Source organism: Rhodofomes roseus (assembly GCF_022264815.1).
Source record: "Rhodofomes roseus strain CIRM-BRFM 1785 chromosome Unknown C8Q71scaffold_8, whole genome shotgun sequence".
Lineage (NCBI taxonomy): Eukaryota > Fungi > Basidiomycota > Agaricomycetes > Polyporales > Fomitopsidaceae > Rhodofomes > Rhodofomes roseus.
In genome coordinates, this window is record NW_025952964.1 from 677,027 (window position 1) to 703,140 (window position 26,114).

Genomic DNA, 26,114 nt, shown 5'->3' on the forward strand with positions numbered 1-26,114 from the left:
TCTACAGGCAGATTCGGTAGGCGTTTCTCCATCTCGGAACGGACCCTCGGTGCTTCTGGAAAGACGACGTCGATAAACCCAACGATGTACTTGCACTCCGTTGCCGTAGTAATCTACCCATTGACCTAGCCACAGCGTTGGGTGACGTTAGGAACCATAGCGTAGTATCCAGTCGTCGAGCTCATCCTCTACTACGGGCACATACTAGCTAGCGGTTTCAATCACCTAGTGTGCCGAGGCTTCTGTGTCGTTGCAGTGGGTTCCCTGCGGGAGAGCCCATCACTGCGCAATCATTCGCTCCCAGTGTTTACCCAATGGTGTAGCGCGGCCCATTATAGACGTCACAATAGTTCTGCCATGACTGCTGCAGCATGGGGCAGCTTGCCACGGACGACATTCTTCAGCACCTCCGAGACCTGTTCGGTGCCCTTGAGCTCGGCCCAATGCTCCTTCAATATCCGAAGCTCCAGGTCCATCACCTCTTCGTGCCTATACAAGGCGCGCAAAATGCATCATTATACCTGGCTGCGCATATCGCAAAAGGGATACTTACTTTGCAGTGAATCCCGTAAAGATTTCCGTCACTATGTTCTCCTTCGATAGCTGTGACGACAGTTCTTTCAGAGCAAGCTCCTTGAGGCCAGGTAGATCGAGCTTCCAAAAACAAAAACCAGTCAAGAATAGCCTATCTTCACAGTATCGCAGAACCTACTATGCACGCGATACGGTACATCGACTTGCACGAGCATGGTGCAGGCCGGTGGGGGTTATGTACTCTGTAATCTGCTATGAACTCCGTCCGGGTGGCTTCACCTCTGCTCTTCAGCGGCCCGAAGGCGACCACGCCGGTGTATATGTAAAATAGGAAAGCCTCCCAACTGACGATGTGATATTATCAGCACCCCATCGAGGGTCGTGTCAGAGCTGAATGACATACGTAGGTAATGCGGCACCTGTGATTGCGATCGTAGTAGGGGCAATGGATACCACTAAATCGTAACGGAAAAGGTGGTAAGATTGTACACTATAACGTGATGAACGTCAAGACATGCCTTCGTTTGCAGGTCTAGTCTCTTCGAAAGCCCAGTCCGACATAGTATCATCGAGCGGGGACATATCCCCGGCCTCCCAGGACTCCGTATCGGAGACGGCCCCTGCTGTACGCTCCCGCTATAGCGCGTTATGTGAAAGTTTACGACGGTTGGACGTACCATCCCGGCGTCCTTCCGTCTCTTCAGCTGTAGGGTGCGGGTGCGGGGCCTTCTCAACCTGCTCTTCGTCGTCAAAGTCCCAGTCACTATCTGCTTGGGACGTATTGTCGTCGTGCTGACCAATTGCACTGGAGGTCGATTGGTGAGGACCGCGCTTGGCCTCACCAAAGAGCTCCTGTGCAATTGCGGCAGCCGCATCCAAGTTGTCAATATCTGATGGATCGAGGTATATTAGGGCGAAGATATGAGCGTTTCGGCCCTGAGTCAACCTACATTTCGCTAGCAGAGGGCAAGCTCTCCTAATGGTTGCCTTGTTGGCGAACAATTCGCGCGGCTTGGAGAGCTCCCCTGCTCTGTCGCGCGAAGCGTGCACTACAAACCGAACGTCGGTAGGTCTCTCCGTGGTAATCACGTCGTGCGACAGATCGAGGCATCTGTCTGGGTACACAGCAGCTACTTGGGCCCGGATAGTCGCCCTGATATAGAGTGCATTCTCCTCACGGAGCGTTTCGTAACGATCCCAGCCCTTGAGCTTTGATAGGGCCTTCGTCCAGCCCCAGTCGGCTCCCTTGAACGCGGTAAAGGTATGAGTTGTGCTGAACTTGAAGTACTGTATGCCTCCCTGCGACGACTCTCCAGCGAAGGAGAATGAGATCGGGGTTGGGTATCCCATTGACCCAGCTACGAGGTAGCAAGACAAGTAGTTCTCGCCGTCGAAGTTCGTCGCCTTGCATTTGATGTGCCAGCCTGGTCCGAACGTGTCCGTCGCGCGAACCACACGGGTACTGTCCTGCTCATCCCCGCGCTCGAAGAAGTCCCGCACGTTCTCCACGCAGAAGCGCAGGCTGATGTCGTAGTTGGTATCGATTTCTGTGAAAGCAGCCTTCATCATCAGCGGTCGTGCGGGTGGGGAGTGGGTCGTTCAGACGTCTGGGACGACGCAGACAGGTAGCAAGCCTTGCTGGATGCAACGAGGACGAGGTTCCGCAATCGTATAGTGCTCTGGGTCTTCGCAGACCACCACGAGGACATTCCGCACGCTGAATGACCATATTAGCCTACAAGGTTCGCGCTAGGATCCGAGGTCGATACGGGAGAAAGTCAAGTTAGGATGTACCAGCCTGCCATTAAGGGAGCGTGACAGCGTTCTCACGTGACTGTGACCGAGGCCAGCAGCGATCGAATCTAGATTTGACATATCATTTTCGGTCAACCTCCAACTCGTCAGATCAGACTCCTCTTACTGTAAACTAGCGTGCCAGCCTCGTACCACGTACACTCTACCGCCATAACGTACACACCGTTCTCACTCAAAGTGAGTGGACGGCAGCATCCGCAACGGCAAAATTGACAGAGTTATTGACGAATTGGGACCAGCATCTCCATCTGACGTAACTTACAATCCACCATGAACAAGACGCAGTTTTACCTTTCGCAGTGTGCCGAGGCTGCCTCGAAGAGCCAGATGTGCTTCACTCTTGGTGCAGTGATGGTCAAGGGCGGCAAGGTCATCTCCACAGGGTACAATCACCACCGGCCGCACTACGACGGGTCGGACGTGCGCACTCAGGGGCATCGTAAGGTGTGCGACACAGCTATCCTCCCCTGACCCACAAATCAATATGCCTGCCAGCCTGTGTCCATGCATGCGGAGATGCACGCCATTTTCAATCTCACTGGCATGTCTCCCTCGTTCAAGACGCAGGTTCAAGGGATGGAGCGGCGTCTTACACGGGGCACACGAACACAAGGTGCACCACCAGAACATCCAGCAAAAGGCAAACCGAAAAAAGGGTGCCCGGGCCTTGAGTGGTGGCTTTCAGGGCCCTGTGGACGTTCAGCCCCCGCTTCATCGACGCTCGACCTCGAAGGGCAAGGCCAAGCAACGACGTTCGCCTTCGAGTCCCAGCCCGACTCGTTCCTCTGGACGTAACAGCGGTTCGGGCAGTGGGAGCGAGAGCGGAAGTGAGGCTCCGCGATCGACGGGCTCAGGCAGCAATGTGGGTGCAGGGAGCTGCTGCCGCGACCCAGACAAGGCATGGGACACCCGGCGGCGCGACCCGCGCGTGAATGGGGCGGACATATACGTCGCGCGGTTCACCAAGAACGGGATGGGCAGCGCACGGCCGTGCTGGCGCTGTCTGGAGTGGTGCAGGTGGGCTGGGGTAAAGCGGATATTCCATTGGAACGGGGATGAGGGCAGGTTTGACGTCGTGAAAGTGAACAGCGCGCAGGGGGACATTTTGTACGAGACGCACGCGGATTTCCGTCTCTTTGCAGGATTGGTGCGTCTTTCGATCCCAAATGCGACCCCTAGGCTTGCTTATATTTCACCTTAGGGCTGGTAATCTATCCGGGGGCTTCCTCAATGTATCAGCAATGTATTGGCTACGTCTACACCCATGGGCCCACACGCCTGTGCCATTCACTGTCGTGCAGGATCCTGCGTCAGGTGCACCATACTAGTCATCCCCGACAACTGCTCCGCGTCCGTCCACACCACGGGCGATGGAGTTACTATGGTGGGAAAGATCAACTCGAAGTGCCAGCCCGACGGGCGGCATAGGCATCAATTCAGGCGACTTGTCTCATATCACCGGGTCGCACTATGTGTCTTACATTCAATGTCGTGATTGACTTAGATTCACACTTCTCCATCCGCGCGGCGTTCAAGGGGCGTTAGAATGAGTACAGCACGACATCGACGAGTTGCATGACGCTGGTGAGTCATTGTCGGTATCACGTGACCGCGTTCCAGCAGTTTCGCGCACTGTCGCGCACCGCCCATCCGGATATGGTAAGCGTCGGTGGGCGGGAGAATGTTCGCGAGCGCGCCAGATACGTCCGACCTCTGGAAGGAATGCGCGCGCACGTCCTCAATGGGTGACGCGTCCCGCCGGGGCCGCATCGCCCTCTGCTGACGAAGCGTATTCCTTGCAGCTATAAAGCCCACCGACATTGTACGTCCCGACCATCCCAATCTCAGAAACTCATCCAGCCTTGTCTTCACCACCCACATCCATCTCCCCGCACATCCACTCGCATCTCGACATGCTCGTCTTGACCCCAGTCTCTGCGTTCTCGTCAGGCTTTTACCCCTACCCGGTCGTCAGCCCCGTCTCCATCCAGAACGACTACCTCGAGGCCGTCGCACAAGCTCGCGCCGAGGCGGTCCGCCGTCACAGGCAGCAAGAGCTCCGGCGCAAGCAGATTGAGGAGCAGCATCGCCAGGCCGCCTTCGAGGCCGTGTACCAGCAGCAGGTCCTCCGTGAGCGCCAGCGCCGCCTTGCGATTGCCCGGCAGTGCGAGGAGGCGTACGTCCGTGCTCTCATCGAGGCTCAAGAACGTGAGCGCGCTGAGCAGCTGACAATGCGCAGGGCCAGGGAACAGCAGCTCCTCTCTGCGGTCGCTGCTCTCGGGTCCATGCTCGACTTTACTGCCGAAGCTGGCGAACCGACGAGGCTTGCACCACAGGTACGTCACGTATGGCTTAACACTACAGTAGGCCAGCGCACTGACTGTCGTGTGTTCCAGATGCCCCGTGCATCCTCTCAGACATCGACTTCCCAAGTCCGTCGTGCACCCTCGCCTGTTTCGTCAGCTCGGGAGCGACTCCAGCAGCGTCTCGAGCGCGAGTCCGATCCCGACGTTCGTGATGCAGTCGAAGGTCTCCTGTCCGTCTTCCCTACGATCCCGCCTGTAGACCGCAAGGGCAAAGGCAAGGCCCGTGAAGTCCCAATGCAGGCCCCTTTCGCGTCGTCTTCGACTCAAGTCCCCGTCTTATCTTCGACCGCGCCGGCACAGACGACGACGACGACGTCCCAGCCCGCCTCCGGGCCGTCGCTGAAGGACGCGCTGCGGCAGCGCATGCACAACGAAGCAGACCCCGAGATCAAGGAGTCGCTCAACAGCTTGTTCACGAAGCTCTATGGTACTCCGAAGGTCACACCTACCGAGAGTGCCGCTCCCAGTTCGAGTACTACCACCAAGCACGTCCCAGTCCAAGAACAAGCGGCGAGTGAGAAGATCCAGGTATGCGACGCTTGCCTACATGGGTTCATAGCAAAGTGCTCATGCCGACGTCTACAGGACACGGCCGCTACCACCGATGCACCTATCCCCGGAGCACCCCTAGAAGACGGTGCCGGCCTCCACCGTCAGCCCGCGCTCCCGCCCGCCGTCGCGGCCAAGATCCTCTCGCTCCACCGCTCGCGGCGCGCCCGGCGCACCTCGCTCGGGGCCATCAAGGAGATCGAGGATGCTCTGCACACGCTCCAGGCGTCCTTCGTCTTCCCCGCCCAGCTCGACTTTTCCCCGTCCCCGGTCTCGTCCCCGTCCGCCGACTCGCGTGAGGGGGAGAACACGCTGATGTACACGTCGAACAACCGCGCGGTGCATTCGTACGAGCACGCGCTGAGCGGCCTGCTCGAGCGCCTCGACGCGGTGGACAGCCGCGGCGACCTCGAGGTGCGCGGCCGCAGGAAGGAGGTTGTGAAGGAGGTGGAGCGCGCGTTGAGAGACGTTGAGAGGAAGGTGGAGGAGAGGAGCAGGGAGCGGGAGCGGGAGGGTGCGAGGACGCCGATGGCCGAGCAGCCCGTTGGGCCTCAGCAGCCCGTCGCGGAGCCCTCGCAAGTCGACGCTGCACCCGCTATCGACACCGTCCCGCATGCTGTTGACCCGACCGTTGCTCCCCAAGACGTTCCCCAACCCACCGAGTCTCTCCCAACCCCCGACGAATCAGCTGCCGAAAACGTCCCCGCTCCTGGTACCCTGGACGCTTCTGCATCCGAACCGTCAGCACCCCAACCATCTGCCGCCGACCTCTCCTACGCTGCACCTACGCTAGACATCCTGGTCGCTTCTGTCCTGCCTTCACCCTCTGCCCTTTCACCGTCGCCAACGCCGGTCGAATCCACGCCGGAAGTCCATGCTGAAGTCACGTCGCAGTCGGAGACCGAGCAACCCGCGCAGGACGCGCAACCCGCACAGGACGCGCACCCTCTACATGTACAGGAGGTCACCGAGAACGCTACGCTCCTGACCAACGACACCGCGTACGACAAGACCGAGACATCTTCCCCCACCGGGTCCTCTTCCTCCGAGAACGACGCCTTCCTCCTCTCGTCGCATCCTCTCCAAGACCCGCCGCGCAAGTCGATGCCGCAGGAGCAGGAGCACGACGAGCCGGAGATCGTGACGCTCGCCGAGGCTGAGGCGGACAACAGCGGCTCGGGCTCGGAGTGGTCTGAGGTCGAGGCATGATAACGATAAATTACCTAGAGACTCATGATCAGAGTGTATACAGACGAGGACATCGGCCTGGTGGTTTGATCGCTACGGACCTTGTAGGATTAGATACCTTATTGCTTGTTAAATGGGATAGATGTGTACATTAGTTGCGTGTGCATATTCATGGTTCTCAATACTTATATGATTCTCGGAAATGTGAACACCGTTTTGGGGACTCTATCTTAACAGCAACCATGCTCTCGCGAATGGCGTCCAGTATCAGTACTGCGAATGCGACAGCAACAATATTTGATTGACGTCCAACCCAGAGACAGGGCTTTCTAATTCAGCGCGACAGCAACAACCAGGAAGCGGACAACATTCATGAGCATTAACTTATTACACCCTAGCCAATAGCCGTCAGCGCTTCAGCCTTAGGGTATCACTACATACCATACTACACACGACCAAGCTCAATCAACTCTCTTGTTCGACACATTCCCACTCGCCTTGTTGAACTCAGTCGAGAGTCTGTCGTACTCGCGCGCGTTCTGCTCTGCCTGCTTTTTGACGATGTCTGCGATACGTTGAAGACATTTGAGCGCACGACGAGGGGGAAGTGTATGACAGAGGCTTACCGTAGTCCTTGGCCTTCGCTTCACTTGCTGCGAGCTGCTTCTTGAGCTCTTCGACTTGCTTGGCCTGGTCCTGGGTCGCAATCTGGCCGCGAGACGACTTGGCAGTCTGAAGATGGGTTTGTCAGCCGCGGACCTCGGAAACGTGAGAGATACTGTGACTGACCTCCTGCTTGAGCTTCGCGTACTCTTCTTGCGTGTGGATAAGGTCGAGCAGAAGGTAAAAGGTGCGCGTGAGGACGAGCGAGAGGAACAGCGTGAAGCCTGTCAAGTACGTGTTCCGCTGTGCGCTGCGCGAGGTACCTACCTCAGTATTGATAGCGAGATAGCTTGAGGGATGGGGCTTACTAGAATTTACGCGCAGCGAAATTTGTCTCGGAGCGGACGTCCTGCACGCCTGATCCACTGGTCTTCGCCAGGTCTGCCTCCGCAGCTACCCTGATCATGCGCTGGAACGCGTCTAAAAACAGTACCCCCACAAATCTGTAGTCGCGTACATGTCAGCGAGAAGTTGCCTGACGAGCACAAGTGGACGTACATGAATGAGATTTTGATTCCGTAGGCGAGTTTCGCGACGATTGGGCTTTCCGAGAGGAAGCGGAAGAAACGTTTTCTGATGCCGTAGGGCAGCGGCGCGACCAGGATGCAGAAGGTCGCCATCTCCGCCGCGAGGAGCATGAACGTGAGCGAGTAGCTGCACACCGCATGTCAGAATATTCATCTCTACTGTTTTGCAATAAAACATACTAGATCGTCATTTAAGATGTCTGTCGTAGGAGAAAGGGATGCTGGTGGTCGTGCACAGGTCGTGGCGGTTTAAAGCGGGCAGCGTGCAGCTGTGCCACCGCTCAGGCCACGTCTCCCCCGCAGTGCGACGTCATCTGCCCTGGGCGCCCGCCGGCCGGCTTCTTCCCTTTCTCGACCCCCGCTCCGGCCGGCCTCCGGAGGCACGTGCCGTGACGCGTGCGTAATGTGGGACGCGCGTCGAACAGATTGAAATCTCGCGAAGACAAAAGCTGGGTGTGCGCGTCCGGTGGCTCCAGCATCTTTCTCGCCGCATCCCCTACGACGATCTCTCTGAAAGCAACAGCCATGGCCCCGCTTGCCGTGAAGATCAAGCACGCTGGAAAGGTGCACGACGTGCAGCTCGACCCCGATCAGCCTCCGACCGTCTTCAAGGATGCGGTCTACCAAGTGACCGGCGTCCCACCAGACCGTATGAAAGTCATGATCAAGGGAGGGGTGCTCAAGGTTCGTATGCTGCTTGTGCTTAGTTAGCCCTGGACTGATGCCTCTATTGCCGGCAGGATGACACAGACTGGAAGAAGGTCGGTCCCAAAGAGGTGAGTACTGTGCCTTTGAACGAGCACTTCGGTCATAACGCGCTACGCTTTCGCTCAACGCAGGGTCAAACGTTCATGGTTATTGGCGCCGCAGGGGAGCTGCCAAAACCCCCAGAAAAGCCAATTGTGTTCCTCGAAGGTAAGCCATGCTCGTCCACTAACCCCAGCGCGCTTGCAAAGCCGCCATCCAACACTTTTCGCGTCAGAGATGCTGACGAACCCCTCTGGTCTCAGATATGGACGAGTCGTCCCTCGCAGAAGCTGTGGGTAGCGATAAACCTTTTACGACCTGCATTCAAGGATCTCACCCTGCGATCACAGCTCGCACTCCCTGTCGGTCTCAAGAACCTCGGAAACACATGTTACATGAACTCCACTCTCCAAGCACTACGTGCAATTCCTGAGCTCCAAACAGCACTACAGAGCAACGCACCGCCTGGTCTTCCCTCCGCACTGGGACAACTATACCAGCAGATGTCGAAGACCACGGACAGCGTTGTGCCTGGCACATTCCTTACAGCACTGCGCCAAGCGTTCCCGCAGTTCGCGGAGCAGAGTCGGAGTGGCAAGGGGACTGGTGGCTTCGCGATGTATGCTCAGCAGGGTCAGTACCACAGTACGGTCCTTCAGCATATGCATGTCACTAAGCACGATCCTCTCTACAGATGCTGAGGAGTGCTGGGTGCAAATGACGAACTCCCTGAGGGATGTGTCCATTCCTGGCCCCTCAGACGGTTCTTCGCTCCCTCGAAAGTTCGTTGACCAGTACATGACGGGCGAGTTGCGCAGAGAGTGAGTACCAGTGACATAGGCCATCTGCGAGTTGCTCATGAACGCACCGCGAAGGCTGAAGTGCGACGAGGCACCAGATGAGCCTCCATCCATCTCATTCGAGAAAGCTCTCAAGGTCGAGTGCAACATCTCGATCACGACGAACTACATGCTCCAGGGTATCAAGGACGTGCGTATAATTGCGCCAGTATGCAGATGCATCACTGACCAAGATCGCAGTCTCTGAACCAGAAGATCGAGAAGAACTCGCCAACACTAGGCCGTGATGCTCAGTACACCGCCACCTCCCGCCTCTCCCGCCTGCCCAGCTACCTCACCATTCACATGGTGCGCTTCGCATGGCGGACGGACATCGGGAAGAAGACGAAGGTCATGGTAAGCAGTTGATGCCCCCCGACTCCACCGCGCTCCGCTTGACAATCTTTCGTAGCGTAAAGTGAAGTTCCCGACAGACTTCGACGTGGTCGATCTCGTAACGGACGAGCTGAAGCAGAAGATGATGCCGCTCGTGAACAAGTACCGCGAGGTCGAGGGCGAGCGCTCTGAGCGGCGAAGCATCCGCAAGAAGACCGCCCTCCGCATTGCGAAGGAGCAGAAGGCCATCGCATCCGGCAGCGCACCCGCAGAAGGTACGTACGTTGTGTTTGGCGCTCACCCTCGGCTGACGCGGTCTCTACTATGTAGCGTCCTCGTCTTCGGCCCCTGCGGACGCGGATGCGGAGCCTGTTGCGATGGACATCGACCTGGAGGACGAGTCCGTGTACCGGCAGAGGGAGAAGGCCCAGCTCGAGGCACTGATCCACCCAGACCTCCAAGCAGACATCGGCTGCAGCCTGACAGGCCAATATGAGCTTATCGGTACGTCGTCCCACCTCACCGCACCCTATTCATCCTCTCACTTCCCACTTGCAGCGATCGTCACCCACAAAGGCGCCGCGGCCGACTCGGGCCACTACATGGGCTTCGTCAAGAAGAGCGCGATTCAGAATCAGAAGCCCTCCACGGGCGCGTCTGGGTCGTCGTCGAGTGCAGTGACGCCGGCGCCCGCGCAGGAGGACGAGGATTGGTACAAGTTCGACGACGACAAGGTGTCGGTGTTCCCGAAGGAGAAGCTCGCGACGCTCGACGGCGGAGGCGAGGACTCGTCGGCGTACGTGCTGTTGTACAAGACGAAGCCGCTTGCGTAAGGGGCGTCAGTGTGTAAGTGTCCAACGAAGGTGTTGTACAGATGTGCGATAATGTCAGGATGAATTTGCAATTTGACGGCGCTGAGGACGGATCCTTGCGCTTTTAGAGGGACGGTGACACTTGGGCGGTCGTCGTCCCCGAGCCCTGTCGCCGCACAGGTATGTACAGGACTTGGTGTATGTGCGTCAGCTGAATTGTGTCGTTCGTCCTTTTCGCTGTAAGCTGCTGACCAAGCTGTGCTCGGTATGCAATGCAGATTAGAAAGGACGATCGAGGAATGATCATGATCGCGCACAAAACGGGATCTCTGATCCACCGCGGTCGAGATGCCTGCACGATGCTACACATCTTCCGCTCCGCTCGACACTCGGGCGATGCACCGGCGCATGACAACCTAGCGCTGTTTCTATGAACTGTGCTTGCCTCTTAAGAGATATTTCTCCCCACGCCGTCTGTGTGGTCGGTCGAATGGTATGGACGACTTAGCAGACGCCTTCGAAAGACGTACTTCAGCAGCACATTGCGCCTTGTATTGGCGTCACTTGTCAAATGCCACAGCCTCGACTCGGCCGCTGAGAGTGTCCGCGCTGTTGTTCCCATCCACATAGACAGACAGGGATGATTAGCTTACGCCATCCACGCTGAACCTTGGTAAGCTGCGGCTCACACCCAGAACACACGCAACACCAGGCGTATATAACGCCATGACTTCAATGCCTACTTCAACACAACCCCCGTCGTCTGAACAGTCGCTCCACAGCTAGTGTATGTCCTATAGCATGTCTACGAAACTCAGCCGATCCTCGTACACCGTCGTCCTCGTCGGCGCGACCGGCGGCCTCGGTGAGTGATCAGCTGAACAGTTCATTCACGCCAGAGCTAAACCTAACTTCACTATGCCTCTCTAGGAAAGGAGGTTGCGAATGTCTTCCTCTCCTCCTACAAGCCCTTCTTCTCGCGCATCATCGTCACTGTGCGAGACACCACCACCCCAGCCGCGAAAGAGCTCGCTGAGCAGGGAGCTGAGCTCGTTACGATCAGCACTGTGGGCGCTGTAGCGTCGCTCACCAAGGCGTTCGAGGGCGTCGATGCCGTCGTGAACCTCCTGGGTCGGGCGCCGGACGAGTTCAGGGATGCCGTTGGAGAGGCGGCGGTCAAGAGCGGCGCGAAGGTCTACTTCCCCTCGGAGTTTGGCTCGTAAGTCGCGTCGTTGTGCGTTCTAGTGAAAGAGTCCTTGTCTGAGCTGTGACCATAGTGACCACCGTATCAACGACTTCCCCGGATGGGATGACGCTGACTGGATTTTCAAGGGCCAGCACGCACGGAAGTACCGCCAGCTCGGAGCCGGCAGGACGAAGGTCATCTCGGTGTACAACGGGCTCTTCCTCGAGGGCCTCCTCGGGCCTTGGTGTACGTGCCGCGCACTCATCTACCAATCATAAGACGTGCTCACCACGCCTCACAGTCGGCTTCGACACCGCCAAGTTCACCTATACCTCCGTCGGCTCGCCCGACGCGAAGACCGCGGTCACCGCGAAGGCGGACGTCGGGCGCGCGCTCGCCGAGCTCACCCTCCTCTCGCTGAACCCTGAGACCGCCGTGAGCGTGCCGAACGACGTGCACATTGCCGGGAGCAACGTGAGCTGGCGCCACATCCGCGACATCGTCCAGAAGGTGCGCAACGAGCTCAGCGTGGAGCCGAGGGGCGAGATCAAGGTCGAGAGCGTCGAGCTGGCCGTGTATCGGGAGAACCTGAAGAAGGAACAGCTGGTGGAGCCGAGGGCCGGGCCTCTCGACCATATCAAGTGAGTGTCAAGGGTGACGCAGTGCGACCGGGATGCTGACAAGGATGCTATGCAGGGTGCTCATCGGGGAGGGGAAGATGGACTTCTCGAAGAACAACGACGAGCTGGTCAACCCTGGCCAGAGCATCTGGAAGTGGAAGACTGTTGAGAAGTTCGTTCGCGAGAAGGGAGGCCAGGTGTAAACAGTTGACCTGATGCAAATGCAGCTTGTACGATTACTGAGCGACCATGAACGTGAATGTACATACACCTACGTGTAAATCTGTCTTGCCCGTGTACCTCGAGTGTTTGCGAGCCCATATATCCTTGAGCCCCTTTGTGTATTGTGACCGGAGACTTCGAGTCGTCGACATTGCTGTTATATGTTTGACTGGGACTCGGCGAAAACTCGGGGCCCAATTGAATGCATTCGACATATCAAGTGGTGAGAGGATACAAGTCAATTAGCAATGCAAAGCGAGGAGCGATGTAAGGACGACATGAGACGATGACTCGTGAAGACGGTACGTGGCGATCACTCAGCGAAAGACGGACAAGTTCAGGGATGATCATCCTCACTCGGATCCCAGCCGTCACCCTCTAGTAGAGCGGCCAGTGCTCATGCGCTCAGTTTCTCCTTGTCCCACTTGTGCTGATCCGCCGCCGCCTCCGAGAGGTCCGAATCCTGGCACTCACCGTACCCAGTCGGCCGGGCGGCGCCCTTTGGCACTGGAGGGCCCTCAGCCCCGGGCCAACCTTGACGCTGTGCCCACTGCAAGACACGCATTTTCTTGTCGAAGTGTGCCTCGCGTGCAGTGCCAAACGCCGGATCTTCCACCGCAGGCTCCTCGTCGTCAGCCCCGCCGTGCTTCAAGGCACCGTCGTCGATTTTGACCTTGCCAAACTTCCACATCATCTCCTTGTGACCAATAACGTCGGCCTCCTTACCCTGCAGGACAGCAAGTCATCAGGAAAAATACCTCTCATGAATGAGCAACAATGTGGTGTTATTCCATGATATTGATAGTAACGCCGATTATTCTCTCTGTTCTCGTAAAGACAAAAATTCCCTGGTCCCGGTGGGTTGAAATATGAATACTCCGTAATACGTGTAATTATGAAGCATTTGCTTGACATACCTATGTAATGAGCAATCTGTTTTGCATTATTCCGTAGACATTCACAACATTCCAGCATCTTATATCCGTTCACGCAGAATACTGAAGGGAACTTAATGTGTATTGCACTGCATTCAATGGTACTACAACATAAGGGCCTAATGAGAGTCACACTACGCAGATACAATCATTACAGGAGCACTAGGTAGTAATCAGAGAGAACAGTCGCAACGAGACGAGCAAACGATAACAACAGCAACATGACAGAGTACGTTATCTTCAACAACGTTATATGAACTACCTGCGCTGGCCAGAGCGGCGAGACAGGTGGCCTGTAGGGCGAAGCAGAGGAGACGGTTGACGGAAGAGAGTGCAGATATCCGGACACAACAACGCAAACTCGCCGCCGCCACACTTGACTGCGTGTCGTGGGTGTGCTCACATTCGCACATGGATACAAAAACTTCAGATGCACAACCATTTCCAGAGAACGGGAAAGACTCACTTAGCTGGTGTGATCAGTCCAACATGGGCAGCGGGGGTGCTTGGCCATCGCCTGATCTAGGCGAACATCAGCTGCGCGCTGTCAGAGGTTGCGTTGCGCGAACAGCGCGCAAGTGATCACGCCGAGCCGGTCCCTACGACGGTCATGAGCAGAGTACAGATGTACATGTACTTGTCAGTCTACATACCTGATGACTGATAAGTCCGAACACGGGTTTTGAGGCGAGGACGACAATCTGCAGAGGAAGTGAGGATGAATAGAATGAGACATTATGTAAGATTCGTACGGAATACCGAAGACGGTCGAAGAATTGGGCCGGGCCCTGTTGGAATGAGGTGAACATAATAATAATCCTCCGACAACGCATAGTTCCAGTAGCCTTCAGTTGCATAGTAGAGGCTGCGCGGTGGCTGCCGGACTGTGGGGCTCGAACTGCCAGGGAAGTGGCTGGGATGTTGGCCGATCAAGCGCAGTAACAAGGTATTGTCGTGGGCGAGACATGGACAAGTGATGCCGGTGAGCGGGCAGGAGACGGCAGACAGCGGAGAGTGGTCGTCGAGGTAGGACTCAGAGGACCAAGGTGGGAGCGCCTGACGTGGCGGTGGCATGGTGGCACGTGCTCTCCTCCGGACAAGTCGAGACTCGGGCGTTCACGCGTTCACGACTTAGTAATAGCAACTGCTGTTGTCTCGTCATCAACATCTCTCTGAGCCGGGCTCACCAAAGGTGAGTATGTATGTAGTGTCTCTCTGCGAGCTCGTTGACGAAGGGCTATAGATAGGACCAGTGCCCATGCGTACTGACGGCCTCGTCGTGGTCGTGCACCACGCCCCTCGCCCGCCTGCACGCAGGCGCACACATACCCACCCGCCCTCTCCTCTCGACCGCCCACTTGCGCATTCGCACACCCGGCGTGCACGCGGCACGCCTGCCCGCCGCCCGTTCACGCCGCAAAGGCAAGCAAAGTCGCACCCAAGCGATCGAGCTGCCCGCGCAGTCGACACGCACGGCAACCACAGACGGGCGCGGCAAATGCCCAGCATGCAAGCACGGCCGGCGAGCGGACACCACGCGCGCAAGGTCGGGAGCGAGCGAATGGCAGGTACGGGTGGGGGCGAGGCCGAGAGCATGCAGGCAGGTGAGTAGGAGGGTAGGACAGCAGGTGAGTGGACTGGCAGGCAACCGGTCAAGCTACCCGCTCAGGCGATGCACACGGCGACCAGCAGCGCGCAGGGCAAATGCCCCACCCACAGCGACGGCCGACGAGTGGACGCCACGCGCGCAGCACAGGCCGCACGTACCCATTATACGCACAGCGACCGGCAGCGGGCAGGTCCTGCCGCCCGCTCATCTGTCTACGCACTCACTCCTCCGAGTTGCTGGCGATCGCCCGCACGGCGCACGCATGTCCACCCCCTGCTTGCCCGCGCGATCGCCCGTGTCCTTGCACGCTTGCTCGCCGTCCACTCTCCTCGCCCGCTCGATGCGTCGCCAATATCCGTACCCGCGCCAGCCCGCGAGGACCCGGGATGACTGTACACACGGGGCGGGTACTTGACCGTGCCCGCGCGTAAGCCTCCAGTACATTGGACGAGCGAGAACGTCTTAAATGAATGTACCGTGTCCAACTTAGTACCAAAGCCCCCATAGCCTCTACAATTTATATTAGTACCACTATGTACATGTGTCGGAATGCCATGCTTATTCTCGTTCTGTATGTGAACCTAGTGCCTGACACAGTGAATGACATCAATGACACCAATATTACTTAGTATACAGAACCGATTCCTATCATACCTAGAATTTCGCGAGAATGTCACGAATGGCTGTCGGCATGCGGAGTAATCCCACGTATTCGCAGTAATAGTGTGGATGTTGCAGCATTAATGCTAATTCCGAGGGGGGGATTTTCCTGATGAAGGCGCGTTTCGGCATCTGACTTTGCCGCATTGCGCAAGATTGAGATGATGCGGTCCCAGGGAATATGGATGGGGTGTTTCTTCAGGTCCGCGACATCCTCGAGCGCTTGTGAAAAGTCGTTGAAGATCGCTTCCTTATGCAGTACTGCGACCAGTGGGTGGTGCAAGAACAAGAGGTACACACTGTTGTGGAGGATGGTGCGACGCATCTCAATGATGGCCCTTGCGACCGCCGCCTCGAAACGTTGCCTCTCCTTTCGCTCGTCTTGCCCCAACGTGACGTAGAGCCGCTAAACTGTTGTGAGCTGCGACCCCACAAGATGAAGACTCATGTAGTGCTCACCGAGGCGCGGCAAGCCCGCGATCAATGAACCATTGTGGATCCCTGTTTTCCTTGACACCCTGAGAAAGCAGGTCGAAGTCTTGTATGCTCGAGAAGGCGTACAGGACCACCTCGATGCGTCCCTGAATCACACATCCGTCATAGGACCAACCGAAGTCCCGAAGTCCAAAACACGCTTGGCACGTGAGTTCAGATTCTGCGGGCTTGGTATGTTCTGCAGGATGGGTGCTTTCTTTGTTTTGCGCAGACGAGCGCAGACGAGGATTGGCGGAGGCGTCACAAGGGAATTCGGTGATGTCAAGTACAAAATGGGGGACAAGATCATACCCCTCTGAGGTCCCGTTCACCTTCACAAAGATCTGATCCTGTGTCTGCATACCGGCACTATGAGACATAGCACTCACAATATGCATCAGTACTCACCTTCTGCAACACATGTTCTGCACGCTCAGCAGAAGAGGTTTCAGTGACTGTGCGCCAGATTGGGATGTTTGCAGAGATGCCTTCCGATGTGGGGGTGGCCCTCCTTTCCCTCTCTTGTAGCACTACACACCTGCCCATGTTGTCCAGAACAGTGGTTCCGGGGACAATTTGCCTCACACCTTGAGACAAGTCAATGAATTGCATCTCGCGTCGTACGGCAATGTCCTCATCATCACTCAGTCCGTCGGCCACAGAGCCGGCATCATCATCAGCATCAACATTGTCATCATCAACAGGCTCTGTGGCAGCATCGTCGGTATCAGGGGCAGAGTGGAGGCTGTTGTCGGGGACAGTGTTGTTGCCATCATCGGGGCCAGCATCGTCGCCATCGTCAGGGGCAGTGTTGTCGCCGTCTTCGGGGATGGGGATGTAATGCATGAAGTGATCGGTATAATCGGCAACATTGTCCCTGCATATGGTTCCCCACAATGCAGACATCACCTTATGCACCAGCGAGATGCCCTGCACTTTGACACCTTCTGGTCCTTTCATGAGTCTGAAGATCACCATTTAGCATGTCATAGAGCAAATGAGGGCTCAAACATACTTAAAGTGTTTGATGAAGCGGGGGCAGCGATGTGTGACATAGTCAAGAACCTCATCCCACTGTTGAGTAGAGAGAGCAGCAGACTGAGTGTATGTTAGATTTGGCCATTCAACAAGATGATTGACAAGTACCCGTTTCAGACCACCCACAATAGGGAAGCCCGGGTAGGTTAGCCACTCGCCAAAGAGGCTCATGGAGTGTGGGGGGAGGTCCCAGTAAGCCTGCAGAGTTGCGAAGTTGCTTTGGGGATCGGGATGACCGTGGTCAGACCCATCCTCACTGGAGGAGTGTTCTGAATCAGAGGAAGCTATGGTCACGATGAGTCTCACAGCACAGTCAATCGACACACTCAGTGCTCACCTTGGGCAGCACTCCAGTACCCGGAGTCTTCAGCCGGCATATTATTATCTGGGGGAGGGGGAGGCAAATGGGGGCCAAGAGGCAGGGGGTTCACGGACTGAGTCGGGGACGAGTCGGACGACATGACTGGGCAGTTTCAAGAGGGCACGGCGTCGAGCACATACGACCGAGAACTATTAAAGTTAACGTTCAACGTTCAACACCTATACAGATGCTCCCACGCGGATCCCCGCGCGGCCTGATTGGGAAGAGTCGGCACTTGAACGACCAGTCCCTACGGGCGGGTGAGTGTATAGTGATTTGGCAGGCAACTAGCGCAGAGCACAGGTACACCCGCAGGGACCACAGCACGTAGCCGTACCGTACCCACAAGGGTACAGACCCGTCTGAACGGGTGCAGGACACGGCAGGTCGCGCGGGTTCAGCGCGGGTAGTGTAGTATGGCTCAGTACAGGACAATGTTGACAGATACACAATGGTCGCGGTGCAGCGGCTCGTCCATTCTGTTAGGCATCCTGTAATACATCAACGTTGCCCTCACCGCTCGCAAACCTCAGCACCGTCATCCTCCTCCGAATTGATCTTGCAAGAGTTATGGTCCTTGACGAAGCCGCACATGCTCCAGTCGCTGAGACAGAGACATTACATTCTGAATGTGGGGTACGATCAAGCGACCACGGCTGAAGATGCGCGCAACATCTGTCGATGCTGCTGCCGTTGGTTGGCTTCAGCGGGGCGAGAGCTGGAATGTTGTCCAACATAAAGCATGGAGGAAGTATGAGCGCACAGCAACGGACGAGGCTCGTACACGCACCTTGTATTTGGGAGTACGGACGTCCTCGCTATCCTCGCTCTTGTCACCATCCGTAGCCCCATCCTGGCCCTTCTCGCCGTGGCGAGATAGCCAGTCGGCATACTCATCACGGACAACGTACTCAGCTGTTCTAATCCAATGACCTTCCCATTTCGCAGCTGGCGACGAGGATGAAGCACTAATAGACGGTGAGCCAAAACTATATACAGATGTAGTGAGACTCACCTAAGTCACATACGATACAGTATATAATCAAGTCGTCTGTCCGGCTGTAGTAGCGGTTAAGAGTGCGCGAGCTTCACAGCAGCGCGGATGAGGGTGATATGTTCGCTTCGAATGAGTAATCTATGAGGTCTATGGCCGGTATGACCATGGCGAGAGAGCGTGAATCTGGTGGCAGAGCGCGCCGCGATGCGAGAGTGACAGGTGTGACCAAGGTTGAGACTGTCACACCACGGTGGCGCTGCCCACGTCCGGAAGACGGTCATGACGGAGGTCGCAGGGCGGCACATTCAGATTCAGGCCCTGGCTCTCCTTGGAGCGAACACGCCAGTGAGGGTCATTTCCTGGGCATGTATGTCGTCAAACTCTCACCTCATCGACTCCGCCTCACGTCGAGCACACCGGGTACAAAGACGCATCCCACACCAGCGCTGAGCGAACAGCAGCACCATCATCTTCTACTTCTAGCGCAACGTTATCATCTTCGCCGCAAGCAACACCCGACTAATCTCATTCGTCACCAACGTTTCGGAGACCATGAACGCCGCTCTCCCGGAGTCCGTCACGCTCGAGCAGCTCCAAACCGTCAATGACGAGCTCCGGCGCAAGAAGCTCGACGCGGAGAAAGACCGCGACCTATTCCGCGACATGTACAGCAAGGCCTCCGCGCACGCAAGCGAGGTCACGAAGGAGAACAACGAACTGCTCGAGCGGGCTGAGCTCGCAGAGGGACAAGTGAAGGATGGGCTACGGATGATCAAGGGGACTTACGAAGAGCGGATCCGGTTACTCGAGGCGGAGGTGGAGAAGTGGAAGGGGCAAGCCCAGCTGCTCACTGCGAGGGACAGGCGGACGTTGGAGAACGAAGAGTTTCGAAGACGTGCGGCGATGGAGCCAGAGCTGAGGGGGGAGAACGAGAGGCTGAAGGAGGAGCTGCAGAAGCTGCAGGAGGATTATGCCAAGCTGGAGGTGTTGCTCGCGCAGATTGGGGAACAAGAGTTGGATGACTCGGCACCACCGACGCCGATGCTTGAGGTTCCAGGCCGTCCAATGCCTCGTATAGTGAGGACATCGACCACGTCCGTGCAGGTTCTGACTTGAGAAGGTATGAGCTCACCATGAGCCCGTTTCCGTTGTCGCACGTGCCTCATCCAAGTCTCCAGCCAACAGCTTAGGGTCGAGAGTATGAACATTGGTCAAGCAGTCTTCATTAATTGGTTGTATGTACGTATATCTGCGTCTTGAGGCGTGGACACGAACTAATCGGTTGCGTACAGTGTATGGCCGAAGTCACTGTGGTATAACTGTGTCACACGGGTTCCTGTTTCCGCGGAGCATAAAGCAAATGCTCCCACCGTGGCGGTCTGCGATATGTTAGCTTGATTCCTGCCTTATGTGGTCGGTATAGCTGATCAGTGGTAGCTTGAGGATATTCTAGGGCGCGATCGAACCTCCGCCCTATGGGTACCAATTAAGCGGCTCGAGAGATGCTGCCGCATGTAGTCGTCGCGCATGAAGACCATTGGGAACTAACAGCCACCTGCCTGCTATCTTGGCGTAGAAATCGCGGGGCTTGCGTAAGTCATCGACGAAGGTCCACGAACGGCGGCGGCATACCGCCCGCGCTGTAGAAGCCAGACAGACTCGTATGTCTGCCGAAGTGGCCTACGGATGCGTTGAGCATTCTGTAGAGAAGGACACTACGTATATGTATGACCTGCATCTCTCTGATTCTGAGTACAGTACATTCCTCAGCTACCCTCCCGACCTCGCAAAGCGCCTCGCCAAGCACGACGCGTGCATCTGGGCGCTGGGCAAGACATCCGTCGGGATGAACGAGGCCGAGTATACGCAGATGTCGCATGGGTACGTCATGAACGCTGTGCGTGCGCTCAGGGAGGCGGGCGTAGGAGAAGGACGGCCTGAAGGCGATCCGTTCCGTGTTGTCTACATTAGTGGAGAGGACGCGGACCCTAGCGGAACGTCGTTTGTGCTATTCTCGCAGTCAAGGTATGGTTCCGCCTCCCCTACTCGGAGCTGCTAATGACCTTGCGGGCGGGTAGGCAAGGCAGAAACAGACCTGCCCGAATCATGCATGAAGGCACGCACCTACCGGCCGGGGTACTTCCCTGCATCACAGTACCCTGATGACCGCAGGCACCTGCGTTACGCGTACGCTGGGTTCATGGACACATTCCGAACTTCGTGAAGACACCCCTGTACAAGGTGCTAGCGCCGTCGCTACTGACGCCATCGACGATATAGCGCAATTTGCTGTGGAACTCGCGAAGGGGCGTTGACCGGAGAAGGACCTGTTCCGGAACAAGGACATAAGGGAACTGATGCAATGGATTGACAAGCATGGGCCTTGTGTTCTAGGGAGAGTAAACCCTCATGTGTTGTACTTGTGTACCGACAAGTCTTGCAGTCCCCACGGAGCGTCAGTCCACGTCAATTCTACAGCATTAGTACAGTACTAGCATATACATAGTTGGGAAGGAGCATGCGCTGACCATATCGTCTTCCCAGGCCAACTAGTCTTCGTTCTGTCGATCTTCGTACGTGTAGAGGAAGGACCTAAAATAGTCGTCCGGCTTCTGCCTCCACCTAGGTTGCCAGAACACATCGTACGCCGTGTCCACATGAACCGCCACGTAGGCTCTCCTCTCAGCTTCATCTGGAAGAAGTGCCAACCTAGACACTGCGTGAGGCCGGAAGCCGATAGACTCGGTATAGCCAGACTCTGGGTCCTCGTAGAGGAAACGCAGTTCTTGTAGGGACTCTGAGTGGAGGTGTCTATCGAAGAAGTCCTCGGAAAATGCCACCAGTTCGTCGAAGAAGTACTCTGGGGACATCGGATTGGCTTTGTCTGCATCGGGGTGGAATGTCAATGACGGCCCGCTGCGAACGTGCAGGGAGAACATGGTACTTACTGGACAGGTTGTCGGATAGGCTGAGGCTCGTTTCAATGCTATCGCTCATCTCGACGTCCGAGCATACGGTTCCGACATCAGCGTAGTCAGATCCACAATCGATTGCTTCCACCACAAAAAGAGCCGAGAGCGCGAGTACGCGCAAAGTAGGGGTCTGGCGCACAGTCGTGCTCCACTCGACCTGCCCGTACACGGTCCGGGTCAACGTCAAGCCTGTCATCGTAGGGGAAAGCACGCACCAGGAGTTCCTCGGTGAGCGAATAACTGTACAGCGTTGCTCTCATATGGTCTAAGACAATCTCTTCTAGATTGGGGAAGATGTCGAGGATACCCGATAGTAGATGCGGCCCAAACTCGGGCATAAACTGGTCATCCACATTCACCGTAAGTCGTAGCCGGCGTAGCGGGCACTGCCCAAGCACAGTCAAGTGCTCCAGCTTGAAGAATGCAGATATCGAGAGGGTCGCGAGGCTGCCCCATCCTGTCGCCTATCATGGTGCATTGTTAGAACAGCATTGCCACCCAGGAGCATGGCACTTACCAACGCATAGCTTACAAACTCAGAGTGGTCCTCAAATTCTGGGTTGCGTCCGCCGCACGTGAGACACAACTGCTTCACCGTGCGGGCAGACCCGGTGGTACGCAAGCCACCCCCGAAGACGGCCTCCCACGGCTCGCTCGTCATGACGCTCTCCCTGAAGTCCAGAGCACGCACACCCACAGGCTGGGCCAGGAACGCGCGCGAGAGCTGCACGTCCTCTGAGCGGATCGTGATCCGCTTGACCTGCAGATTACGCACAGGCATGGTGGGCCTGTCATTCGTCAAAGGCAGTGGCACAGTGACGCCTGCGCTTGTGCACACGCGAATGAGGCCGAGTTCAGCGAGGGGACGCTGGTCGTCCCGCGCGAGCTCCATCAGCGTGCGCAAGAATGGGAGGAGTTGGCCTGTCGCGGAGGCGTCGAGGATGAAGGCCCTTAGGTTCGGGGTCGTCTGCGGGTCAATGAGTTGAGCGAGGGAATAGTCTAGGTCGCTCAATAGCCGAGCATACATCTCCGCGCTCTCGTTGAGGGCATCGAATATGTCGATGCCCTGTTCCACAGGCGGAGAGACCTCCACCGGAAATGACCGAGGATCGAAGAGCGAGACGCGGAAGACGTGGGTCGGGTGACCTCTGTTGTCATCGAACGTCCGCAGGAGCAAGGTGAGATGGTCCATGAGCCGAAGCAAGCCGGGCATGCTCCCGCACGTCGCATCAAGTGGGAAGTGAATGGAATTATAGGCCATCGGGGCGCACCGCTGCAGCGTCCTGCAAGTGGCAGCGACGGAGAGGATGTCCTTGTTGCGCAGATTCCCGAGGTGCAGGATCCTGCGGAGAAGGTCCATGGGTAAGTACGGGAACGGTGATGGGTGTTGCTGAGGTGGAGGCAGAGGTTGGGGGCCTGGTTGGGAAAAGAGCTGGGCGAACAGTTGAGCCTGCATCCTGTCGCAATTAGAGGTGGGAGTCGTCTTTGTGAGGGGGCCAAGAAGCAGAACAGAGTAAGCGCTCAGTATGCGGGGTGAAAGGGGAGTGGCGGTGGTGGGGGAGTTGGTACACGGACTCTAGCCTATGAATGGGAAGTTGAGAGTAGCAGACTCAGAGCGTCTGACACGGATGACATGGCTCATGGCCTTGTGCCATGAGCGACGAGATCAGTAGGATCTGAGCGCTTATACACAACACCTACCGCGTTGGTCGCACAAGGTTCAGAGCATCCTTGTACTTGGGCCATAGCTGTTGAAGGCTGCGAGCAGCATGTGATAACATATCATGAACCTGATAAGCCTTGTTCTTCGAACGGAGGCATTCTTGTGGTCTGTACTAGTTGCTGATCACTTGCTGGTTCGGTGTCTCCGAGAAGACCAACGGAACAACGCGGCGTTCATGCTACAATAGGTATCATTGCGATGTGACATGGTATGCAGGACGTCAGCGAGTTAGCATAGACACTAGGACAACTAATAGAAAGCACACAAGTAAGATGTAATACAGTTCGCGATCGCCCTTCGTTCCGCTTGCAGAACCCAGAAAGCAGGAAGTGGACCGGAGGCTCAAGTCGAATGTCATGACGACTTGTCTTCGCCATTTGCACTGGGCTCGTCCTCCATATCTAGGTCATTGGCTGAAGGCACCGCCGCGGAGGTGGCCGCTCCGATGGCTTGCCCGGTCCGTTGCTGCGGTGTGATGTCCCTACAACAACACAGGTAAGCACTTAGACCTTTCACACCCACACAACACCAACGAGCGCAACGAGGTCTTCTGCTCCGCACCCGTTGATAGAACACGCACCACTTGATCTGGAATCGCGTCACTCGCGGCTTCGAGTTGATATCCCTCACAAGGCGGTCGAAACGAATCGGCTCTGGAAGCGCCTCCTTCATCTCCTCGTTATCGTACTCCGTGTTCTGGTAGTATCCCACGCGAACGAACTCTTGGTCCTTGTAGGAGCCAGTGAGAATCAATGCTGCCACACCAAGGACGTCCTCAGGCGGGATTTTGGATGGGTTTGGGGCTGAACCCTCGAAGTCAAACGCGTTCACTCCCACTGGTACTGGCCCCACGAGACAATCATCCAGCTCTTGATCCAGCTCCTCGTTTCCCGGCGAAGAGACGTAGATGAGCCGCCATTCCAGATCTGCAGACACCGGTCAGAACGCATGAACTTTCGATGCTGAATGCGAGATCGGGGGCACGAGCAGGTAGACGCACCTTCTGGAAGGGGTGCTATGCACTCAAAAGTGACGCGAAAGTGATATGGGTCCGAGAACCTCGCGGGGTTGTTGAGGAATTCTACGTTCTGTGATATGCATGAGCAGCATAGCCACAACAGCGTGGCAGTACGCACCCTGATGGTCACAATAGACATGGTACGTGAATCCTTCCAGGTGCAATTGAGTGGCAGACTTGGAAGAGGATATGATGGATGGGCGCGAGGGACAAGTGCGGTCCTGAGACCGTGGACTAACCGTGGCCCACTGGCACTTGCGCGAAGGAACGCGTAGTGTCACAAACGCGTTACGTGTCACTCATACGTGACAAACGCGTGTTTCACGCGCTCAAGCCGCAAACTGCGCAAACTTGTGCGCGACTGATGCACCGAGTACCGATCACGAATGGAACGACTCGTTCAGTACAGCGCACCGCCCACCCCGAGGACATTAAGGGCCTTACATGAATCTCATGAGGAAATGAGAGACCCAGACCAAGCATCCCATGGTGAAATTAGCGACTGATATCGGAAGACTCAATAAGCTTTCTGAAGCGATGCCCACTGCCCGTGCAGTGAGTGAACCAAACGCGGAATTGTCGTGGTAGTTCGAGCTCGAGGCCGGCGCAGTGAGAAACGATGTGACAACTACAAGCACATTTGCATTCTAAACTTCTCGTAAGATCCGTACACACAACTACTGGTAACCTTCATAGAACACGACACCCAAGATACAGAGGAAAACACGGATACAGTGTGTGACCGCTTATAGCTCTGCAACGCGGGCCGGTCAGCATCTGCAACCCACGGTAGGACTAAGGGAAAAGGAACTCACTCTGCATGGCGACAACGTCGGAGCTCTGGACATAGTCTTCTAACTCAGCAACCTTGTCCTGGAGGTCTTCGAGGGAGACCAACTCGTCCTCTGCGGTGGCTCTTTAGCAGATGTCTGCGGAGCGACAATAGATGGACGTACCAACGACGAGGGTGACCTGGAGCTTCCTGATACCGTAACCAATCGGGACGAGCTTGCTCGCACCCCAGACGAGACCCTCCATCTCGATGGCGCGTACCGCCTCTTCGAGCTTCACCATGTCGGTCTCATCATCCCAAGGCTTCACCTCGAAGGTGACAACAGACTGCATGATAGCATGGTGAGCACACGCCAAACGTAGGGCCCATTCAGCGAGTACAGACCTTGGCAATCGTCTTGGGCTTCGCGGCCTTCTTCACGTTGTACGCGGCGACACGCTCTGCCTTGATGCGCTCTGCCTCCGCATCCTCCTCCTCATCGTCGGAGCCGAAGAGGTCGACTTCATCGTCGTCCTCAGCAGCAGCCTCCTTGGCGGCCTCAGCACCACCGAAGAACGCCTCGCCGGCCTTGCTGGAGCCGGAGAACGACTCAAACTCGGCAGTGTAGGACTTGATGTGGTTGTACCAGCGCGCGACAGCGGGGGAAGCAGACGCGTCAGGAGCAGAGGTGATCGCCTTGTAGACGTGCACGTCGGCCTGCGAGGGCGTGTAGCTGCCGAGAAATTTCGTCAGTCAACGAGTTTCGGGGCAAATGCAGGTAGACGCAAGAGGATCAGAAGGCTAGGTAAATATGGTTGTCGGCATGCTTGAGCAGCGGTGTCTAGTCGCTTCTTGGAAACACGGACCATAGCGTAGTATTCATCACTTCACGCGCGTCCATCGCTGGAACGCTTCGCGCCGAAAGGACGAAAAACTCACCCCTCAACGTATGACCTGGTCGACAAGTGGGAGTTGAGCTTTGCGAGATCGACAGACATGGTACGGCGAGGAGAAGGAGGAGTAAAAGAGAGGGAGGATGAGGGTCTGGGATCGATGGATGGTTTGAAGCACGTTCAGCAAGTCGAGAAAATTAGAGCTGACTTCAGGGCAGGGCCGAGTCAACTTCGCGTGGCAGAGACGCCGGAGGACTT

The 26,114-nt window shown here is 56.5% G+C and overlaps 15 protein-coding genes across 15 annotated transcripts; 6 read left to right on the plus strand and 9 right to left on the minus strand.

The window, feature by feature from the left end:
- Position 1: 1 nt before the first annotated feature.
- On the minus strand, positions 2–2,383 carry C8Q71DRAFT_559595 (uncharacterized protein). The gene is made up of 7 exons (XM_047919349.1): positions 1,485–2,383; positions 1,212–1,424; positions 1,053–1,157; positions 938–989; positions 713–878; positions 554–654; positions 2–489 (listed from the first exon to the last, which is right to left on the minus strand). Exons 1-7 carry the CDS (start codon positions 2,101–2,103, stop codon positions 342–344), a joined length of 1,404 nt encoding a protein of 467 aa, XP_047779792.1. The 5' UTR covers positions 2,104–2,383; the 3' UTR covers positions 2–341.
- A 236-nt stretch (positions 2,384–2,619) lies between these two features.
- Positions 2,620–3,559, plus strand: C8Q71DRAFT_723052 (uncharacterized protein; the record flags this gene model as incomplete). Its single annotated transcript, XM_047921565.1, has 4 exons — positions 2,620–2,793; positions 2,845–2,916; positions 2,975–3,496; positions 3,551–3,559. The coding sequence occupies 4 exons, from the start codon at positions 2,620–2,622 to the stop codon at positions 3,557–3,559; spliced, it is 777 nt and encodes a 258-aa protein (XP_047779793.1).
- Positions 3,560–4,262: 703 nt separating this feature from the next.
- Positions 4,263–6,473, plus strand: C8Q71DRAFT_856942 (uncharacterized protein; the record flags this gene model as incomplete). The annotated part of the gene is made up of 3 exons (XM_047927351.1): positions 4,263–4,685; positions 4,746–5,243; positions 5,301–6,473. The coding sequence occupies 3 exons, from the start codon at positions 4,263–4,265 to the stop codon at positions 6,471–6,473; spliced, it is 2,094 nt and encodes a 697-aa protein (XP_047779794.1).
- A 211-nt stretch (positions 6,474–6,684) lies between these two features.
- C8Q71DRAFT_808255 (B-cell receptor-associated protein 31-like-domain-containing protein) lies at positions 6,685–7,916 on the minus strand. The gene is made up of 7 exons (XM_047926019.1): positions 7,823–7,916; positions 7,614–7,769; positions 7,424–7,558; positions 7,242–7,365; positions 7,079–7,184; positions 6,894–7,017; positions 6,685–6,846 (listed from the first exon to the last, which is right to left on the minus strand). Exons 1-6 carry the CDS (start codon positions 7,831–7,833, stop codon positions 6,914–6,916), a joined length of 636 nt encoding a protein of 211 aa, XP_047779795.1. The 5' UTR covers positions 7,834–7,916; the 3' UTR covers positions 6,685–6,846; positions 6,894–6,913.
- An 8-nt stretch (positions 7,917–7,924) lies between these two features.
- On the plus strand, positions 7,925–10,449 carry C8Q71DRAFT_559683 (cysteine proteinase). The gene is made up of 11 exons (XM_047919351.1): positions 7,925–8,326; positions 8,383–8,418; positions 8,482–8,557; positions 8,653–8,681; positions 8,740–9,022; positions 9,084–9,210; positions 9,265–9,379; positions 9,430–9,585; positions 9,641–9,839; positions 9,895–10,068; positions 10,123–10,449. Exons 1-11 carry the CDS (start codon positions 8,168–8,170, stop codon positions 10,395–10,397), a joined length of 1,629 nt encoding a protein of 542 aa, XP_047779796.1. The 5' UTR covers positions 7,925–8,167; the 3' UTR covers positions 10,398–10,449.
- Positions 10,450–10,806: 357 nt separating this feature from the next.
- C8Q71DRAFT_559888 (uncharacterized protein) lies at positions 10,807–12,402 on the plus strand. The gene is made up of 6 exons (XM_047919353.1): positions 10,807–11,049; positions 11,159–11,241; positions 11,307–11,595; positions 11,654–11,808; positions 11,864–12,203; positions 12,259–12,402. Exons 2-6 carry the CDS (start codon positions 11,166–11,168, stop codon positions 12,383–12,385), a joined length of 987 nt encoding a protein of 328 aa, XP_047779797.1. The 5' UTR covers positions 10,807–11,049; positions 11,159–11,165; the 3' UTR covers positions 12,386–12,402.
- Positions 12,403–12,801: 399 nt separating this feature from the next.
- C8Q71DRAFT_906722 (uncharacterized protein) lies at positions 12,802–14,438 on the minus strand (the record flags this gene model as incomplete). Its single annotated transcript, XM_047928934.1, has 3 exons — positions 14,099–14,438; positions 13,993–14,040; positions 12,802–13,131 (listed from the first exon to the last, which is right to left on the minus strand). The coding sequence occupies exons 1-3, from the start codon at positions 14,411–14,413 to the stop codon at positions 12,802–12,804; spliced, it is 693 nt and encodes a 230-aa protein (XP_047779798.1). The 5' UTR covers positions 14,414–14,438.
- Positions 14,439–15,612, minus strand: C8Q71DRAFT_754344 (uncharacterized protein). The gene is made up of 3 exons (XM_047923486.1): positions 15,029–15,612; positions 14,583–14,967; positions 14,439–14,531 (listed from the first exon to the last, which is right to left on the minus strand). The coding sequence occupies exons 1-3, from the start codon at positions 15,154–15,156 to the stop codon at positions 14,523–14,525; spliced, it is 522 nt and encodes a 173-aa protein (XP_047779799.1). The 5' UTR covers positions 15,157–15,612; the 3' UTR covers positions 14,439–14,522.
- Positions 15,265–17,581, minus strand: C8Q71DRAFT_898228 (uncharacterized protein; the record flags this gene model as incomplete). Its single annotated transcript, XM_047928774.1, has 6 exons — positions 15,265–15,907; positions 16,068–16,438; positions 16,491–17,046; positions 17,098–17,156; positions 17,247–17,404; positions 17,458–17,581. 6 exons carry the CDS (start codon positions 17,579–17,581, stop codon positions 15,622–15,624), a joined length of 1,554 nt encoding a protein of 517 aa, XP_047779800.1. The 3' UTR covers positions 15,265–15,621.
- An 845-nt stretch (positions 17,582–18,426) lies between these two features.
- Positions 18,427–18,906, minus strand: C8Q71DRAFT_560145 (uncharacterized protein). The gene is made up of 2 exons (XM_047919356.1): positions 18,510–18,906; positions 18,427–18,449 (listed from the first exon to the last, which is right to left on the minus strand). The coding sequence occupies exon 1, from the start codon at positions 18,781–18,783 to the stop codon at positions 18,553–18,555; it is 231 nt and encodes a 76-aa protein (XP_047779801.1). The 5' UTR covers positions 18,784–18,906; the 3' UTR covers positions 18,427–18,449; positions 18,510–18,552.
- A 28-nt stretch (positions 18,907–18,934) lies between these two features.
- C8Q71DRAFT_560160 (uncharacterized protein) lies at positions 18,935–19,923 on the plus strand. The gene is made up of 3 exons (XM_047919357.1): positions 18,935–19,598; positions 19,657–19,717; positions 19,771–19,923. Exon 1 carries the CDS (start codon positions 19,031–19,033, stop codon positions 19,592–19,594), a length of 564 nt encoding a protein of 187 aa, XP_047779802.1. The 5' UTR covers positions 18,935–19,030; the 3' UTR covers positions 19,595–19,598; positions 19,657–19,717; positions 19,771–19,923.
- C8Q71DRAFT_560062 (uncharacterized protein) lies at positions 19,924–20,805 on the plus strand. Its single transcript, XM_047919354.1, has 2 exons — positions 19,924–20,503; positions 20,557–20,805. Exons 1-2 carry the CDS (start codon positions 20,142–20,144, stop codon positions 20,639–20,641), a joined length of 447 nt encoding a protein of 148 aa, XP_047779803.1. The 5' UTR covers positions 19,924–20,141; the 3' UTR covers positions 20,642–20,805.
- Positions 20,806–21,027: 222 nt separating this feature from the next.
- Positions 21,028–22,906, minus strand: C8Q71DRAFT_856949 (uncharacterized protein; the record flags this gene model as incomplete). The annotated part of the gene is made up of 4 exons (XM_047927352.1): positions 21,028–21,362; positions 21,427–21,607; positions 21,666–21,914; positions 21,968–22,906. The coding sequence occupies 4 exons, from the start codon at positions 22,904–22,906 to the stop codon at positions 21,028–21,030; spliced, it is 1,704 nt and encodes a 567-aa protein (XP_047779804.1).
- A 310-nt stretch (positions 22,907–23,216) lies between these two features.
- On the minus strand, positions 23,217–24,541 carry C8Q71DRAFT_560078 (anti-silence-domain-containing protein). The gene is made up of 4 exons (XM_047919355.1): positions 24,310–24,541; positions 24,174–24,261; positions 23,754–24,099; positions 23,217–23,654 (listed from the first exon to the last, which is right to left on the minus strand). The coding sequence occupies exons 1-4, from the start codon at positions 24,328–24,330 to the stop codon at positions 23,528–23,530; spliced, it is 582 nt and encodes a 193-aa protein (XP_047779805.1). The 5' UTR covers positions 24,331–24,541; the 3' UTR covers positions 23,217–23,527.
- Positions 24,542–24,668: 127 nt separating this feature from the next.
- On the minus strand, positions 24,669–26,098 carry C8Q71DRAFT_754375 (elongation factor 1 beta/delta chain). Its single transcript, XM_047923487.1, has 5 exons — positions 25,903–26,098; positions 25,369–25,696; positions 25,148–25,310; positions 25,007–25,096; positions 24,669–24,945 (listed from the first exon to the last, which is right to left on the minus strand). Exons 1-5 carry the CDS (start codon positions 25,959–25,961, stop codon positions 24,938–24,940), a joined length of 648 nt encoding a protein of 215 aa, XP_047779806.1. The 5' UTR covers positions 25,962–26,098; the 3' UTR covers positions 24,669–24,937.
- Positions 26,099–26,114: the final 16 nt, after the last annotated feature.

Coding starts and splice junctions, on each gene's coding strand:
- C8Q71DRAFT_559595 (XM_047919349.1), bottom strand. CDS start 2,103: ATGATGAAGGCTGCTTTCACAGAAATCGATACCAACTACGACATCAGC. Junction 1,425..1,484: donor TTGCCCTCTGCTAGCGAAAT/GTAGGTTGACTC, acceptor TCGATCCATCAG/ATATTGACAACTTGGATGCG. Junction 655..712: donor TGTACCGTATCGCGTGCATA/GTAGGTTCTGCG, acceptor TGTTTTTGGAAG/CTCGATCTACCTGGCCTCAA.
- C8Q71DRAFT_808255 (XM_047926019.1), bottom strand. Junction 7,559..7,613: donor GGAATCAAAATCTCATTCAT/GTACGTCCACTT, acceptor ACGCGACTACAG/ATTTGTGGGGGTACTGTTTT. Junction 7,366..7,423: donor TTCGCTGCGCGTAAATTCTA/GTAAGCCCCATC, acceptor TACCTCGCGCAG/CGCACAGCGGAACACGTACT.
- C8Q71DRAFT_559683 (XM_047919351.1), top strand. CDS start 8,168: ATGGCCCCGCTTGCCGTGAAGATCAAGCACGCTGGAAAGGTGCACGAC. Junction 8,327..8,382: donor TCAAGGGAGGGGTGCTCAAG/GTTCGTATGCTG, acceptor TATTGCCGGCAG/GATGACACAGACTGGAAGAA. Junction 8,682..8,739: donor AGTCGTCCCTCGCAGAAGCT/GTGGGTAGCGAT, acceptor CTGCGATCACAG/CTCGCACTCCCTGTCGGTCT.
- C8Q71DRAFT_559888 (XM_047919353.1), top strand. CDS start 11,166: ATGTCCTATAGCATGTCTACGAAACTCAGCCGATCCTCGTACACCGTC. Junction 11,242..11,306: donor CGGCGCGACCGGCGGCCTCG/GTGAGTGATCAG, acceptor ATGCCTCTCTAG/GAAAGGAGGTTGCGAATGTC. Junction 12,204..12,258: donor GGGCCTCTCGACCATATCAA/GTGAGTGTCAAG, acceptor GATGCTATGCAG/GGTGCTCATCGGGGAGGGGA.
- C8Q71DRAFT_754344 (XM_047923486.1), bottom strand. CDS start 15,156: ATGAGCGGGCGGCAGGACCTGCCCGCTGCCGGTCGCTGTGCGTATAAT. Junction 14,968..15,028: donor GGCATTTGCCCTGCGCGCTG/CTGGTCGCCGTG, acceptor CAGTCCACTCAC/CTGCTGTCCTACCCTCCTAC.
- C8Q71DRAFT_560145 (XM_047919356.1), bottom strand. CDS start 18,783: ATGTGCCGCCCTGCGACCTCCGTCATGACCGTCTTCCGGACGTGGGCA.
- C8Q71DRAFT_560160 (XM_047919357.1), top strand. CDS start 19,031: ATGAACGCCGCTCTCCCGGAGTCCGTCACGCTCGAGCAGCTCCAAACC.
- C8Q71DRAFT_560062 (XM_047919354.1), top strand. CDS start 20,142: ATGTCTGCCGAAGTGGCCTACGGATGCGTTGAGCATTCTGTAGAGAAG. Junction 20,504..20,556: donor GTGCTATTCTCGCAGTCAAG/GTATGGTTCCGC, acceptor GCGGGCGGGTAG/GCAAGGCAGAAACAGACCTG.
- C8Q71DRAFT_560078 (XM_047919355.1), bottom strand. CDS start 24,330: ATGTCTATTGTGACCATCAGG. Junction 24,100..24,173: donor CATAGCACCCCTTCCAGAAG/GTGCGTCTACCT, acceptor CGGTGTCTGCAG/ATCTGGAATGGCGGCTCATC. Junction 23,655..23,753: donor ACGCGATTCCAGATCAAGTG/GTGCGTGTTCTA, acceptor GTGTTGTTGTAG/GGACATCACACCGCAGCAAC.
- C8Q71DRAFT_754375 (XM_047923487.1), bottom strand. CDS start 25,961: ATGTCTGTCGATCTCGCAAAGCTCAACTCCCACTTGTCGACCAGGTCA. Junction 25,697..25,902: donor ACCAGGTCATACGTTGAGGG/GTGAGTTTTTCG, acceptor ATTTCTCGGCAG/CTACACGCCCTCGCAGGCCG. Junction 25,311..25,368: donor AGCCCAAGACGATTGCCAAG/GTCTGTACTCGC, acceptor GCTATCATGCAG/TCTGTTGTCACCTTCGAGGT.